This window comes from Dendrobates tinctorius, unplaced genomic scaffold, assembly GCF_039654945.1.
Source record: "Dendrobates tinctorius isolate UK_male_01 unplaced genomic scaffold, ASM3965494v1 ptg000011l, whole genome shotgun sequence".
In the NCBI taxonomy this organism is placed as follows: Eukaryota; Metazoa; Chordata; class Amphibia; order Anura; family Dendrobatidae; genus Dendrobates; species Dendrobates tinctorius.
The window spans coordinates 65,238,678-65,253,127 of NW_027361679.1; the positions used below are offsets into that span (position 1 = coordinate 65,238,678).

General features: G+C 39.5%; 1 protein-coding gene across 1 annotated transcript in view; it reads right to left on the reverse strand.

Moving 5' to 3' along the window:
• The window catches only part of FGF5 (fibroblast growth factor 5), a 224,469-nt gene extending 211,950 nt beyond the window's left edge, over positions 1–12,519 (reverse strand). Inside the window, exon 1 of the mRNA XM_073588248.1 lies at positions 11,421–12,519. Within this exon, the coding sequence (XP_073444349.1) occupies positions 11,421–11,715 (295 nt within the window). The 5' untranslated portion in view covers positions 11,716–12,519. The remainder of the gene's footprint in view (positions 1–11,420) is intronic.
• Positions 12,520–14,450: the final 1,931 nt, after the last annotated feature.

A 14,450-nucleotide genomic window follows, 5' to 3' on the forward strand; every position in this document is an offset into this window, starting at 1 on the left:
GAATAAGTGTGGATGAGAGTAGGAGGTCTTGGGAGGATTGAAGATTACATGAGGGAAGATATTGGGAGATTAGTTCAGAGACATAGGGAGGGGAAAGGTTGTGGATGGCTTTATAGGTCAGTGTTGTAGTTTGAACTGGATTCGTTGGGGAATTGTGAGCCAATGGAGGGATTTCCAGAAGGGGGAGACAGGGGAGTAGCGAGGAGAGAGGTGGATTAGTAGGGCAGCAGAAATGAGGACAGACTGGAGTGGTGCAAAAGAGTTAGCAGGGAGGCCACAGAGGAGAGTGTTGCAGTAGTCAAGGAGGGAGATGATGAGGGCATGTACAAGAGTTTTAGTAGATTGAGGACTGAGGAAGGGACAGATTCTGGAAATATTTTTGAGTTGGAGACGACAGGAGGTGGCAAGAGATTGGACTGTGGTTTGAAGGACAGGGCAGAGTCGAGAGTTACTCCGAGGCAGCGGATTTCAGGTGCGGGAGAGAGCATGATGCCGTTTACCATAATTGATAGATCGGGTAGGGAAGATACGTGAGATGGAGGAAAGATAATGAGTTCAGTTTTGTCTACGTTGAGCTTTAGGAAGCAAGAGGTGAAAAAGAAGGATATGGCTGATAGACACTCCGGGATTCTGGACAGCAGAGGTGACATCTGGGCCAGAGAGGTAGATCTGAGTGTCCTCTGCATACAGGTGGTACTGGAAGCCATGGGACTTTATGAGTTGTCCTAGGCCAGGAGTATAGATGGAAAAAGTAGGGGCCCCAGGACAGAGCCTTGGGGGACTACAACAGAGAGGGGGCAGGATGAGGAGGTAGTGTGGGAGTGGGTAACGCTGAATGTGCAGTCAGAAAGGTATGAGGAAATCCAGGACAGGGCAAGGTCTTTGATGCCCAGGGAAGAAAGAATCTGTAGCAGTAGGCAGTGGTCAACTGTGTCAAAGGCAGAGGACAGGTCAAGAAGGAGGAGGATTGAGAACTGTCTGTTAGCTTTGGCTGTGAGTAAGTCATTAGTAATTTTGGTCAGGGCAGTTTCAGTGGAGTGGTGGGGGCGGAAGCTAGATTGCAGGATGTCAAGGAGGGAGTTAGATGAGAAGTGGGAGGAAAGTTGAACATGGACATGCTGCTCAAGGAGTTTGGAAGCAAACGGGAGCAGTGATATGGGGCGATAGCTGGGCATAGAAGTTGGGTCAAGGTTTGATTTTTTGAGGATGTGTGTTATGGTGGCATGTTTGAAGGCAGCGGGGAAGGTACCAGAAGTTAGGGATAGGTTGAAGAGATGAGTTAGGGTTGGAATGATCATATTAGTGAGGTTGGGGAGCAGGTGGGAAGGGATGGGGTCAAGTGCACAGGTGGTGAGGCGTGATTTGGAAAGGAGATGAGTAAGCTCTCCTTTAGTGATGTTGGAGAGGGAGGTTATTAGGGAAGGGCAGAGGCCTGGTATGTGGAGTGGTTGAGGTGGTGGAACTGTAAAGGTTTGCCTTGTTTGTTCAATCTTGTTTTTGAAGTAGGTGGCAAAGTCCTCAGCAGAGATGAAGGGAGTTGGAGGTGGCAGTGGTGGGCGGAGCAGAGAGTTGAATGTGCTGAACAGTTGTTTTGGGTTGTGGGATAATGAAGATACAAGGTTTGTGAAATAGGTCTGTTTAGCAAAGGTGAGCGCTGATTTAAAGGCAAGTGTAGCTTGAGGTTGCATGAGGTTTCTTCTCCTTTGCCTACTATTATTTATCTATCTATCTCATATCTATCCTATCTATCTATCTATATTTATCTACCATACTGATTATCTATCTATCTATCTCATATCTATATATTATCTATCATCTATCCCGTATCTATCTATCTATCTATCTATCTATCTGTCTATCCCGTATCTATCTACCTATCAATCAATTATCTATCTATCTATCTATCTTTCTATCTAGACAAAAACAAAAAGGAAGGCAGCACTCCTGTATTCAAAGGAGAAAAAAGTGGAATTTATTTAGACCCACATAGCATTATGCTAGGCAAAAGGAGAACTAGGTAGAGGGTGTGGGTGTAGGAAGTAGAGAAGGGGAGTTGTCAGAGAGAGTTGTCATGGTAACAGGAGTCAGTTGGAGGGAGGAAGGCAGTTGGTGCTGGGGACTGAAGGAGAGAGGAGCATGTCCCTAGACTAGCGCAGCATGAGTAAAAAGAGGAGAGAAAGAAGGGGTCCTAGGGGCACGGGAAGTGAGGAATCCACCTGTAGTGCTCGAATCCATGCTGACTGTAGTCAGGTGGAGGGACCAGGTCACAGTAGGGGACCGGCCCCAGACTAGTGGAGAAACTAAGGACTCAGCTAGAAAACCGGAGGCTGTAGCGACTGTATGTGCTACAGCCAACTCCAGACACATTCACTGAAAAGGCAGCCAGATAGGATCAAGGGGACTAAGAGAACGTCGCCCGACAGGATCCGAGGCTGCTGGCTTAGGACACTGTATGTGAAGGCGCAGGGCAGAAGAGGTGGGAGCCAGCGCAGTGAGACGGCCAGGAAATGAACATAAGGAGGGAGTTGTGGTACAATGGACCCCAAACTACCTGAGAGCTGGCTGGGCCACCAACCCGGAGGACACAGCACCCCGGCTGGGGATTGTAACTGGAAGAACTGTGAGTAAAAGTGTGAAGACTGCACTCCACTGTGTCTTCAGATTATTTATTGGGTCATCTGCCCTGCACTACAACAATTACCAACATCTTTAACACTATAATTGCCCTGGGGAATAGCTCTACCCGTGGAGAGCTGTATTAACTCTGCTGCATCACCAACAGCTACAGCGGCCTCCTTAAGTGGCGTCAGCTATCTCTTTATGGCCGAATACCACAGGTGGCATCACAACTTTATTTTAACTAACTTCCCCATCTTTATTTGATTGGACGCCCAGGGCCATGGACCGGGTCACCGCTGCTGTGACAAAACCCCTGAAGAACTGACAAAGGCCCAGAACCAGTCCCCCGGCCCTAGCGGGTGAGTCATATCTATCTATCTATCTATCTATCTATCTATCTATCTATCCCATATCTATCTATCTCTTATCTATCAATCATTTATCTATCTATCTATCTATCTATTGTCTATCTATTATATATCTATTATCTATCAATCTAAATTGAATGTTTTTAATGTTTTTCTGTGTTTCACATGGCCTAGATTCATGCACAGTGCTGCTGTGCTCTTTTTTGTCTATATAATGCAGTTTGGCAGCTTGCACGTGTTCACATTAGGAGGTGCTGGTCAGGTTTTTCTATATATTTAACTATTGGATGCTGGCTGCCTCCAGCCTGATTTTGCACTCCTCCCATTGACCTGCAGGTGGCTGTAATCAGCTCTACCTGTCCATAAATTGTAGGCTTAGCCTGGGCGTGACATGTGTCCAAAATTGTAGGCTGGTGGCCCAAGGGAGGCATATACAGTAGAGCAGGGACCCATCAGAGGGAGGTCACCTTGCCGTGGTTGATGGGTATACATGAATTGGTCAATTTGTGTGCTAAGAATCTTCATTTTCATCTATTACTGTAAGTTAAAAAAAAATTTTGAAAAAAACTTTTTGAGTATATTCTAAATTGAATTTTTTTTAATGTTTTTCTGTGTTTTCACATGGCCTAGATTAATGCACAGTGCTGCTGTGCTCTTTTTTGTCTGTCTATCTATCTATCTATCTATCCCATATCTATCTAACTATCCCATATCTATCTATCTATCCATCATTTATCTATCTATCTACAGATATATCTATCAATACCATATCAGCTCAGATGTAATGCATTTTATCTTGTGTGCTCACTCAGTGATTATCAATGCAACATATATTAGAGTGTGAAAACTGTTTTAATTACTTTAGCCCTCTTTACGAAAGCTGCCATACATACATCAGTATCAGTTACTTTATATGGTTTTGGTATTACTTTCATTCTTTATTATGATATTATTTACATTTAATGATCACATTCCAATCCCTGTAATATCTAGAGGCCTTTCGCCCCTGTCACCCAGGAGACCTCATTTTATCATCCACTACATACTGTTCCTCCAGAGTGCGGATGAGTAAAGCTGAATCCAGCCTTGGAAGTGTGTATAGTGCGGCTGACAATTCCGTATAAAAGCCAAGTGGAAGTATTAGCTGAGCGCACACTATATTAAATGCTCATTCGCAGCCAAAAGGCACCATGGGAACTTGTATTATATGTGTTTACTAGACAAACGGCGACGCAGAACAGGATCCTTATTCTCTAAGCCCTGCAGCTTGGCCAAAGAATCATTCATCATCATGTGTTTTAGCAATGAACGTATATGCACACAGCAAGAATGTCTAATGCCACAACACCTGACAGATTCACTGTAATATACAAGGAAAATAGCAACTCCTTCCAGAATTCATGACTGCAAGATCTGTGCTTGCTGGAAACGTTAATGTTCAAAAGGGAAAGTTTCCAGCAGTATTTGATTACTTTATTAAATGGCTATACCATCATAAATGTCTATGTTCTCATGGGGTTTTTATATGGATTTTTCGGTCGAAAAACTTACACCAAAAGATTCTTGCCACATTTCTGGGCGTGTATTTTGAAGCAGGTTTTCTGTATGGGGCATTTTTGTCTGTTTCTGTTGATTCAGAAGTCAAAGTCGGAGTGGCTTTTCTAGAAGAACTGCTTCCATGTGGGGAAAAAAAAATATGAAAAAACCCCATCACCATGTGCTGTATATTCAAGCTGAAGTGAATAGATAGCGTTTTCATAGAGTATTTGAAACTGTTTAGGAGCAGAATCTGTTCTGCAATCCACTTTAAAAAGCTACCTGCTAACATAGCATTGGTGTATGTTCACACGGAGGATTTTTTCTGAGTTTTTGTAGAGGAAATTGGATTTTTGTTATTTTCCACTCAGGTTCTGCTCCAAAAATCTCAGCAAAAAGGCTCAGTGTAAACGCACCCTCATGCCTCATTCAGACGTCCACGGAAGGCGGTTCGTGTACAGATCGTGATGCACAGCTGGCTGTTGGTTTGACAGACTCATCGTAGGAATATATGAGGCCTCTCAAGTTCAGGTCCGGAGACCCATGGCCAGTCTGTGCATCTTGGTTGTGTTACACCGACATCTGAATGAGGCTTAAACGTGTGATTACACAGTTTTTTTAAATTTGGATGTTTCTGGATAAAAATCCACATAGAAAAAAAAAACATGTATGTTTTGTAGTGTCTTTGGGACTTCACTGATGCATATTTTGGACCAGGAGAATTGCATTCAGTTTTGAATGATAAGTAGTCAGATTTAGAGTGTTCTTATTTTAAGAAGAATTGCCTTATATGGGTTTTCCCACAAGCAAAAGTTCATTTTGTTCACTAGATCTTGTAATAATAATAATTTTCACAATTGGATGTGATTAAAAAAAGTTCCTGTGCCGAGATAATCTTATAAATGTGCTACTGCTGTGTACAGTGTAATGGCCATGTCTGACTGTGCAGGGACATAGTCTGATCATACCACAGCTCCTGGGCCTTACATAGTTCCTTTATGCTTAAAAGTGAATGTGTCACGCCGACCATGCAATGCAATCAGCAGGCACCATGCTTTAAAGAAACATTTGCTGATCAAATTGATACACAGATTTTTGGGAACAGTTTCAGTATAACTAATAATGTAATCATTTAATTCTCTGCTTGTTCTTAGCTTAAATATCTAAAGACTATAGGGCCACCCACTGGACTCCTAAGAATGAACAGATATTTCAATTAATAATTTACTAAGTATATAAAATCTTCGACCAGAAATATGTATATAAATATTTCAGTTCCTCCTGCTCTATAAAATACTAAATGTAAGCTGGATGGCTTTTTCAGCATAATGGGTTCCCTTTAAATATTTTTCTTATGGAGTGATTCCCACATCTGGAAAAAAAACTGTTGACTTGCTTTACTCTTAGCTACCTGGTACATAAATATAATAGCAAAACTAAAGCAATGAACGGTGGTCTGAGACCGTAAAGTAGAAGGGGGCGCTGTATAAGGGCTCATGTAGACGTGCGCATAAATCGGACGTGTGCTGCTCAATCAGATGGCGTGCGGACAGCGCACTGACCCATGTTATTCGATAGTACTGTTCAGATCCACAATTTTTTTCTCGGTCTGACAGTCCATAAGAAAAATTGCGGCATGCAATAACATCATCCGGGTCTCGGATGGGACTTACACATTGAAGCCTATGGGTGCAAGAAACAACATTGGATCCCATACGGAACATCCGAGTGGCACACGGTTTTTACGGATAGATTTAGTTTATAATCCTAGGAAACTGTATTTGATTACGTACAATTTTCAATGTATTTGTATGAAAATGGATCACACACAGACCGACGTAAAAACCGACACACGGATAACACATTGATGAAAATCTGATGAAGCCTTGAAAAAAATCATCCAACTGAAATGATTTTTCATACGTTCATCTGCAGTCGGCATAAAACTTTGTAGTAACACCCATGGCCATTGGTAATGGTTGCTATTATTGGCTGTCACTTAGCATCTGTTCTTACCATGTAGCAGACATTTTAAAATTCTGTTCACACTAGTATCATGATATCTGATCATAAAACAGCAACGATGGTTATGACATTATTTTTGCCTTGAAAAATTGCACTGACATTTGGGGTTTTCGAATTTTTGACAGCAAGAATAATGCTACACACTACTGGATAATTACCTTTCTGGCAGAATGGGAGTCTATTCCAATGTGAACTGTGTCTGATTAAAATAGTAAAACACCTTTTGAGTATTGCCATTGCTTTATTATGATTGCATAAGAATAGGAACAATTGTTTGCATTGCTATTAGGCACATTACTGATGCCTGGCCACCAGTGCTATCATTGGGTCTAATTCTGTACCCTCAAGTATTGTCCGCCATACACTATGGCTATACCTTCTCCCTGTGTGTTCTTGTTGGAGCACAGATTTTTCTCCGGAGCTCACAGTGTGGCCCTGTATCCATGCACTAAATGTCATTTTGTTAAATGCACCTGTTAAGCAGGGCTCCTAAATTCCCAGAATTGTTTTACTGACACAAACACAAGTCTCCATGTTTCAGTGGCCTGTCAAACATCTCAATCACAGCTTCAAGTCAAAATAATGCCGCTCCCATACAGGGTCAACAAAGTTTTACCATTACACTATTCACACTTTATTCATCACACACTGATTTACTTTAATACAATGGAGTAAAACCTTAGCCTTATTTATTATGTTAGTTATTTTTGGTATGCACTAGTTAAGACTAGCTTTTTGTTTGGTCAGTTTTTCATTATTATTATGTACTACTTTTTCTGACTTGGACACCCCGCCCTTCTCCAAGCTTTGGTTTTAATTACATTCAATCACATTTGGTTCCAACCTTCCTATATATACATACAGGCTTTACCATGTTAATAGCCAGAGGTAAGTTCACATTAGGCAGTTAGGTTAGGGACCCATCTGATTATGAGATTACCTAGACGTTGGTAGATGGGCTCACAATTTTTGGCCAAATCTTGTGCTAAGAATCTCATGTGTTTTTCTCATTTCCTAAAGTTTTACTTTAGTAGATAAATGAGGTCCCAGCTTGTCGCATGGAAGAACGTAAAGAGCGACTTAACCAGATGATCTGTTATATATCCAAGATGTATGTCAATTATAGAGGATGAGCTCCAATCTCACATATCTTCTCATTTACTGAATCTGCACCACATTCACCATGTTTTGTATCTGCAATCGGGCCACTAGTAAGTAAGGCACATAATCTGCCAGCGCGTTGTTGTATGAACTTGCAGTGTCCAGATAGAAGCCAAGAATATTTCAGGAAAAACATGCAAACTCCGTGTTACTACAGAAATGTTACAGGCGGCATAGTATTAGTAATGATAAGACCGCAAAGCCACTCATTAAACGAGCTATAAACTACTAGGGTTGTTTCAAATTGCTCCTATAATGCTGGAGTCATACTGGTGCCGCTCCTTATATCACCTGCACGGCCCTTTGACGGATCGTATTAATTTTTATGGGATGTAAACCGATGCCAGGAAACCTAAGTTTGCCTTCGTTTTTCTTTTCATTTATTTTAAAAGGATCTGTAGAAAATTCTCCTTCATTTCTACGGGACACAACCCAAAACGCACATTGTATACTTCTTTATATCAGTGTGTTTAGATCAGTTGTTAAAAAAGAAAAAAAAACAAGAAAACCATCTAGAAGAAAACTTTGCCAGCGTAAACTTTACTGTAACGGCAAATTACTATCATATGCCTTGTATATATGTATCTTCTTTTTGCCTTTTTATATTAATGATAGGTTACAAACTAGGAGGCATATGTTATGTTATAAACTTTTAATTAACTTTACTTTTTTATTTTTAATTTCACGGTAATAATTGAGCACTGCAGTTTGGCAATAGTTTGTCCTCTAGAAGCGGAAAGGGTCTGACAAATATTCTGTCATGTTAAAAAAAAAAATCGCAAAAAATTATTTTATTTATTTATTTTCTGTACGAAAAACTCCCCAAATCAGTTAATACGTATAACGCCATATGTATTGTTACAGAAGATGTAATGTTATGCTACTGGCCAAATATAAAACGATATTGCAGAATAATATTAATAACAAAAGTTCAAAGTTCTGTTGCAACTTTTTAGCAAAATAATATCCGTTATACATTGTCTGGTTTAACATGAATAACCATTTACTTTGATTTCACCCATAATCATTCGATTTGAACTTTATCCCAAACCTATTTTGGTAGTTTACAAATATAAATAAATCGAGTTTTATTGTGTTATTTAATGTATTTTTCATGGTTCCAAGTGGTCCAGAACATTACTAAAGATCGTAAACTAGGTGATATTTAACTTTTATGCAATTAAACCGTTTTAATATTTAATTTCTTCCAACTAAAAAAAACACAAAAGATATGATAAATGTAAATGTTTCACAATAATATCTAACAAATGACTTCCCAGAACGTAGAGTGACACATTACAGTATCTGCTCTCGCTTCACAGATTAGAATAACTTCTAAATACTTTCTACCTGGACGTTCTTCAGGAAAACTCATTTTAGATTGTCCTGACAAGTGGATAATTCCTTTTTATTTGGACTGAATAAAACATAAGTTTCAAAGGCTTCTAATCCATTCCGAAAGCCTCGCATTTCCGTCTCACAAGGCGGAATCCATCACGCTGAGCTACTTACTGAAGTGTGGAAAGATGATATGAATCTGATAAAGTCTCGAGCGCTTGTGTAAAAATAATAATTGATATGCAGTATAGTTAGCCGACTCGTCCAGGATCGGGAGTAAACATCAAGAGGTATTGAGAATAGGGACTTTACACTTGATAGACCCCAATTTATGATCAGATGGATGAGAAAGAGCAGAAAGAAGAAATCTAGGAGAGAGAGAAGCTAGGAGTCCACTATACATAGGCACTGGGATAGCTCAGGTCAATCTCTTAAGGACCTCACAAGTGCAATGACGGATAGAATGTCCGCTGTCTGCTGTGCTGGATGATTATTATGTTTGTAAGGAAACCAGGCTTTAATAATTAATAAGAGGCTTTTAAACTTTATGCCTGATATAGAATATACAGGAACCTCTTATAGAATGCTTCATGCCTTCTCTCAATTTGTATCTTAATATCTTGTATGACTTTTCGTTCTTACAATATATGATTAATACTACTACTACTAATAATAATAATGTTGTAGAAAAATAAACGTAATAATTAATAGTATAAGATTTACTTATATACTGATGAAAAAAATGAATTACTCATATATATTGCTGCCACTATGATTGTAAGATTCCATATTACATATTTTCACCTACTATTTTCCGATAATATATACACACACACACATATATATATATACATATTAACTATCACATTCCCTGTGTTGACTAATATGTAATACATTATCAACTTAGATATATATACATACATATATATAACATAATAAGTTGTTAATTTGGATATATATTTATGTATATATATAAATATATATACATATATATGATGTAATAAGTAAATATTTATTAACTTGGATATATATATATAATAAATATATGAACTTGGATCCACTAAATAAAGTAACAGTGAAAGTTTGGGTGTAAAAAGAAAAGTCACAATAGACAATATATATATATATATATATATATGTATATACATATATGTAAATAAATATATGTATATACATATAGATGGATGGATAGATATTAGATAGGATAGATAGACAATAGACATATAGATAGATACGAGATAGATAGATAATAGATATGGGAAAGATAGATAGATAGATAGATAGATAGATAGATAGATAGATAGATAGATAGATAGATAGATAGATATGGGATAGATAGATGATAGATAGATAGATAGATAGATAGATAGATAGATAGATAGATATGGGATAGATAGATATGGGATAGATAGATAGATAGATAGATAGATAGATAGATATGGGATAGATAGATGATAGATAGATAGATATGGGATATATAGATAGATAGATAGATAGATAGATATGGAATAGATAGATGATAGATAGATAGATAGATAGATAGATATGGGATAGATAGATGATAGATAGATATGGGATAGATAGATATGGGATAGATAGATAGATAGATAGATAGATAGATAGATAGATAGATAGATATGGGATAGATAGATAGATAGATAATAGATATGAGATAGATAGATAAATAGATAATAGATAGATAGCTAGACAGACAGACAGATAGATAGATAGATAGATAGATAGATATGGGATAGATAGATATGGGATAGATAGATAGATAGATAGATAGATAGATAGATAGATAGATAGATATGGGATAGATAGATAGACAGACAGATAGATATGGGATAGATAGATAGATAGATAGATATGGGATAGATAGATAGATAGATAGATAGATATGGGATAGATAGATAGATAGATAGATAGATAGATAGATAATAGATATGAGATAGATAGATAAATAGATAATAGATAGATAGCTAGACAGACAGATAGATAGATAGATAGATATGGGATAGATAGATGATAGATAGATATGAGATAGATAGATAGATAGATAGATAGATAGATAAATAGATAATAGATAGATAGCTAGACAGACAGATAGATAGATAGATATGAGATAGATAAATAGATAATAGATAGACAGATAGATAGAAATGAGTCTCACTTGCAATGATTACTGTATCCCTTGCTACATATTCCTACTGAAGTGTGCAGAATGAAGGGAATAATGAAGATTTCCTTGAGGAAAAGTGGCAGTGCAGAAGAGTGAAACAGAACAGCATGGTTTAGCTCTAGTTTGCACTGGAGGAAACCAGCAGAGACATTTCTCATCTTTAAGAAGTATAAGAGACAACATGAACTTACTTAGATGGTCAGCCTCGTGTGAGCCATTGACTTTGCCATCAGGGTGAATCTGGAGGTGGAATCCAATGCCCACTCTGCAGTACAAGCTGCCAGTCCTGCGGCCGGCTGTGCTCCACTGGGACCCGCTGGCCTCTGAGCCCAGGGATGGTGAGGTGGCACCTGTGATGTGGTTGCTGGAGCCCCTCAGGAGATGCCCCTTGGCTTTTTTCTGCTTGGGAGCTGCTAACACTTCTGCCCAGAGATGAGAGGTGGAGAGGAGGAATAAGGTGACAGAGCACAGGGAAGGTAAGCTCATTCTTTCAATAGGGAATATCCCAAGTACATTTTGCTGCCCCCGGGGCTCCTGCAGCAGCTGCCAGGGGGTCTGCAGCCTGGTAGGTATGGCTGGCTGCTAACCTGGCACTGCTAGAGATATTTATAACACTGGTGACCTCACAGCCAGGATGCCTGCCTGCAGCTCCCAGCAGATCAGCAAGGTAATGCTGCTGTCATGTTCTCCTGGTAGAGGTCTCCTAAGAAGTAAGAAGTCTCCTTCAAGTTGGATCTCTTAGCAAAACTGTGGTGGGTACAGTGCCACCCCTGGGGGATTGGAGTAACTCCATAGATCACATGGAGGGGGATCCCAGCTGGACACAGATGTCTTCCATCTCACCAGACGGAAAATGTGGGCGAATTCAAAATCCACGACAGGAGTGGTGGTTTCCTGTGGATCCCCAGGGGAGGGCGCTGTTCTCTGCTGTGCATTCCCATTAGCTTACCTGGCGATCAATAGGGCAAGCTGATCCAGGAGCATCCTATTAAGTGCTGTCCATAAAGAGGGCTCTGGTCTTATTAATTACTTGTTTTATTCAGAGAGCTGTCAGTCATCCTTTAGCTTCTAATTAGATGCATGCCTGATGAGAGATTTTATAGCAAGTCAAGACAGTTTCCATTGTGTTATGCAAGAGGTTCTGCAGCAGCTGCAATCACTGCCTCTTCTGCTAAGGTTTCTATACCTGTACAACACGTCTGTGTCCTCACTTCTGGTCCATCCCAGGTCTGTGATCATCTCAGTAACATGCAGAACGAAGGAGGTGCAGCCTCTCCTCAGAGCCATGTGAAGGACCACGATGAATGATTGATGACAAATCACACCGGACTCATCCTTAAGAAACCTGAGAGTAAAGAATCCTCTTCTCTGCAAAAAAAAAAATCAATCTGTCATTTAAGCAGTGAAAGCAGAATTTTTCAAATACTTAAGTAAATCTGTTTCCTGCAGCCCTAATAACCAGTTTATATGAAAATCTATCACGTTATCTCAGCATTATTAAGTTTATAACCTCTGTGTATGTTACGTACGTGTACGCTGTCATAAGAAGTAACCTAATATTATCAGTGAAATGGGCTTCTTACAACTGACCTTGGGGAAATTTCAAGCTTATATTCATTCTCATATTACATATCAATAAGGGCTGACTGCAATATCGTAACCCTGCATGATATTATGGCATTACGTCCTAGGGAAATGAGATTAATGCTGCTTCTGGAGTATGCTCTGAAAGTTGTCTGTGAAGGTGTTAAAGGTATTTTCTAATTAATGAAAGCAGTATAAAAAATGGGAAAGTGCATGCATGTAAGAGGACAGATTGTAAAAGCAGATAAAACTCAGAGGAGGGGGATAAGACTACCTGGTCCAGGGATAGGCTGTGTTCACATGCATTGGTCTCTCTAATCCTTGTGCTGTTGCTGTCTTTTTACTGTTTCCCTGTTAAAGGGAACCTGTCATGTAAAAAAATGTGATTAACCTGCAGATATGGGGTTAATCTGCAAGTTAATAGGGATTTGAAGCTGTCCGGCAGCCACACTGAGAGCCCCGCTGCCGGGAGGAAATGAACTTTATTACTCCCAGCAGTGTTCTCTCGGGTGCGGCAGCAGGGCTTCAGTCACACCAGTTCACCTGACATGTTTCCTTTAATCTTGCAGGGAAACAGCTGTTCATGATCGCTACTCGTGGTCTTGCAGATGAAACAGTTGTGTGCCTGCAAAAGTAAATGGTCTTCCATTTTCTGGACAATCTAAAATACCTAACATAACAGAGTAAGTATGGTACTCACTGTCTTTTGGTCCCTGACGTTAGTCAGGTCTTGGTGTTTTGGCTGCAGCAGTGACATCACGTTGACAGCGAATATCACCACTGCAGTCAATCAGTAAGCTTGACAGCTCATGCCATCTACCTCTGCACAGCTACTAAGCTCAGTGATTGGCTAAAGCAGCGATGCATGCTGTCAACATGACATCACTGTTGCCAGTAAAACAATGAGACCCATACAGCAGCGGGAAGCCGATTGTGGAACAAGGGACGGTAAGTACCTGCTCTCGTTTTTGTTACATTGATTTCAGAATGTTTTGAGTCTATTTTCTTAAAAGTGGAAAACCACTTTAAGTACTTGTGCAAAGGAACAGTGGAAAATTCACAGAAGCACATGACAGCGTGTGAACACAGCTCAACAGATTAAAACAACCAGGCAGAGGATATATGTGACGCTAAATGTGCAAATAGAAGTATCAAGGCAAGTCCATGAAAGAAATAACTAATACAAGTATTACAACAATTATGAGGCTCTTTGAACAAAGCCGTGATGGCATCTATAAAGTGAAAATAAGGAGTTTGTGAATGTGATATTTTAAGAAATGGCAAGTTTTAACTATTTTAACTGTTACAAAAATCCACATTCACCAAAATACAGATTTTTTTGGATTTACGGAAACGGTGACCTGTGGCTGCCATTTTTCTGAGCTGTAATATATCATCAAAACATAATAAAATACAAAAAATACTTATACTTATTCTCAACCCTCACCTCACTCACTGCTCCTCAGTGTCGCCTGTTCAACTCTTATCACATCTTATCAGGGTTGCGAGTTCTGAAGTCTCCAGGCCTCCTCACACTAGGCCAGGAATTCTGGTTATGATGAGGTCCGGGATGGTTCTGCGTATGTGCTCAAGGTCACAGAGTATCATGACCTTTCGCATGCTTGTTCAGAAACCAG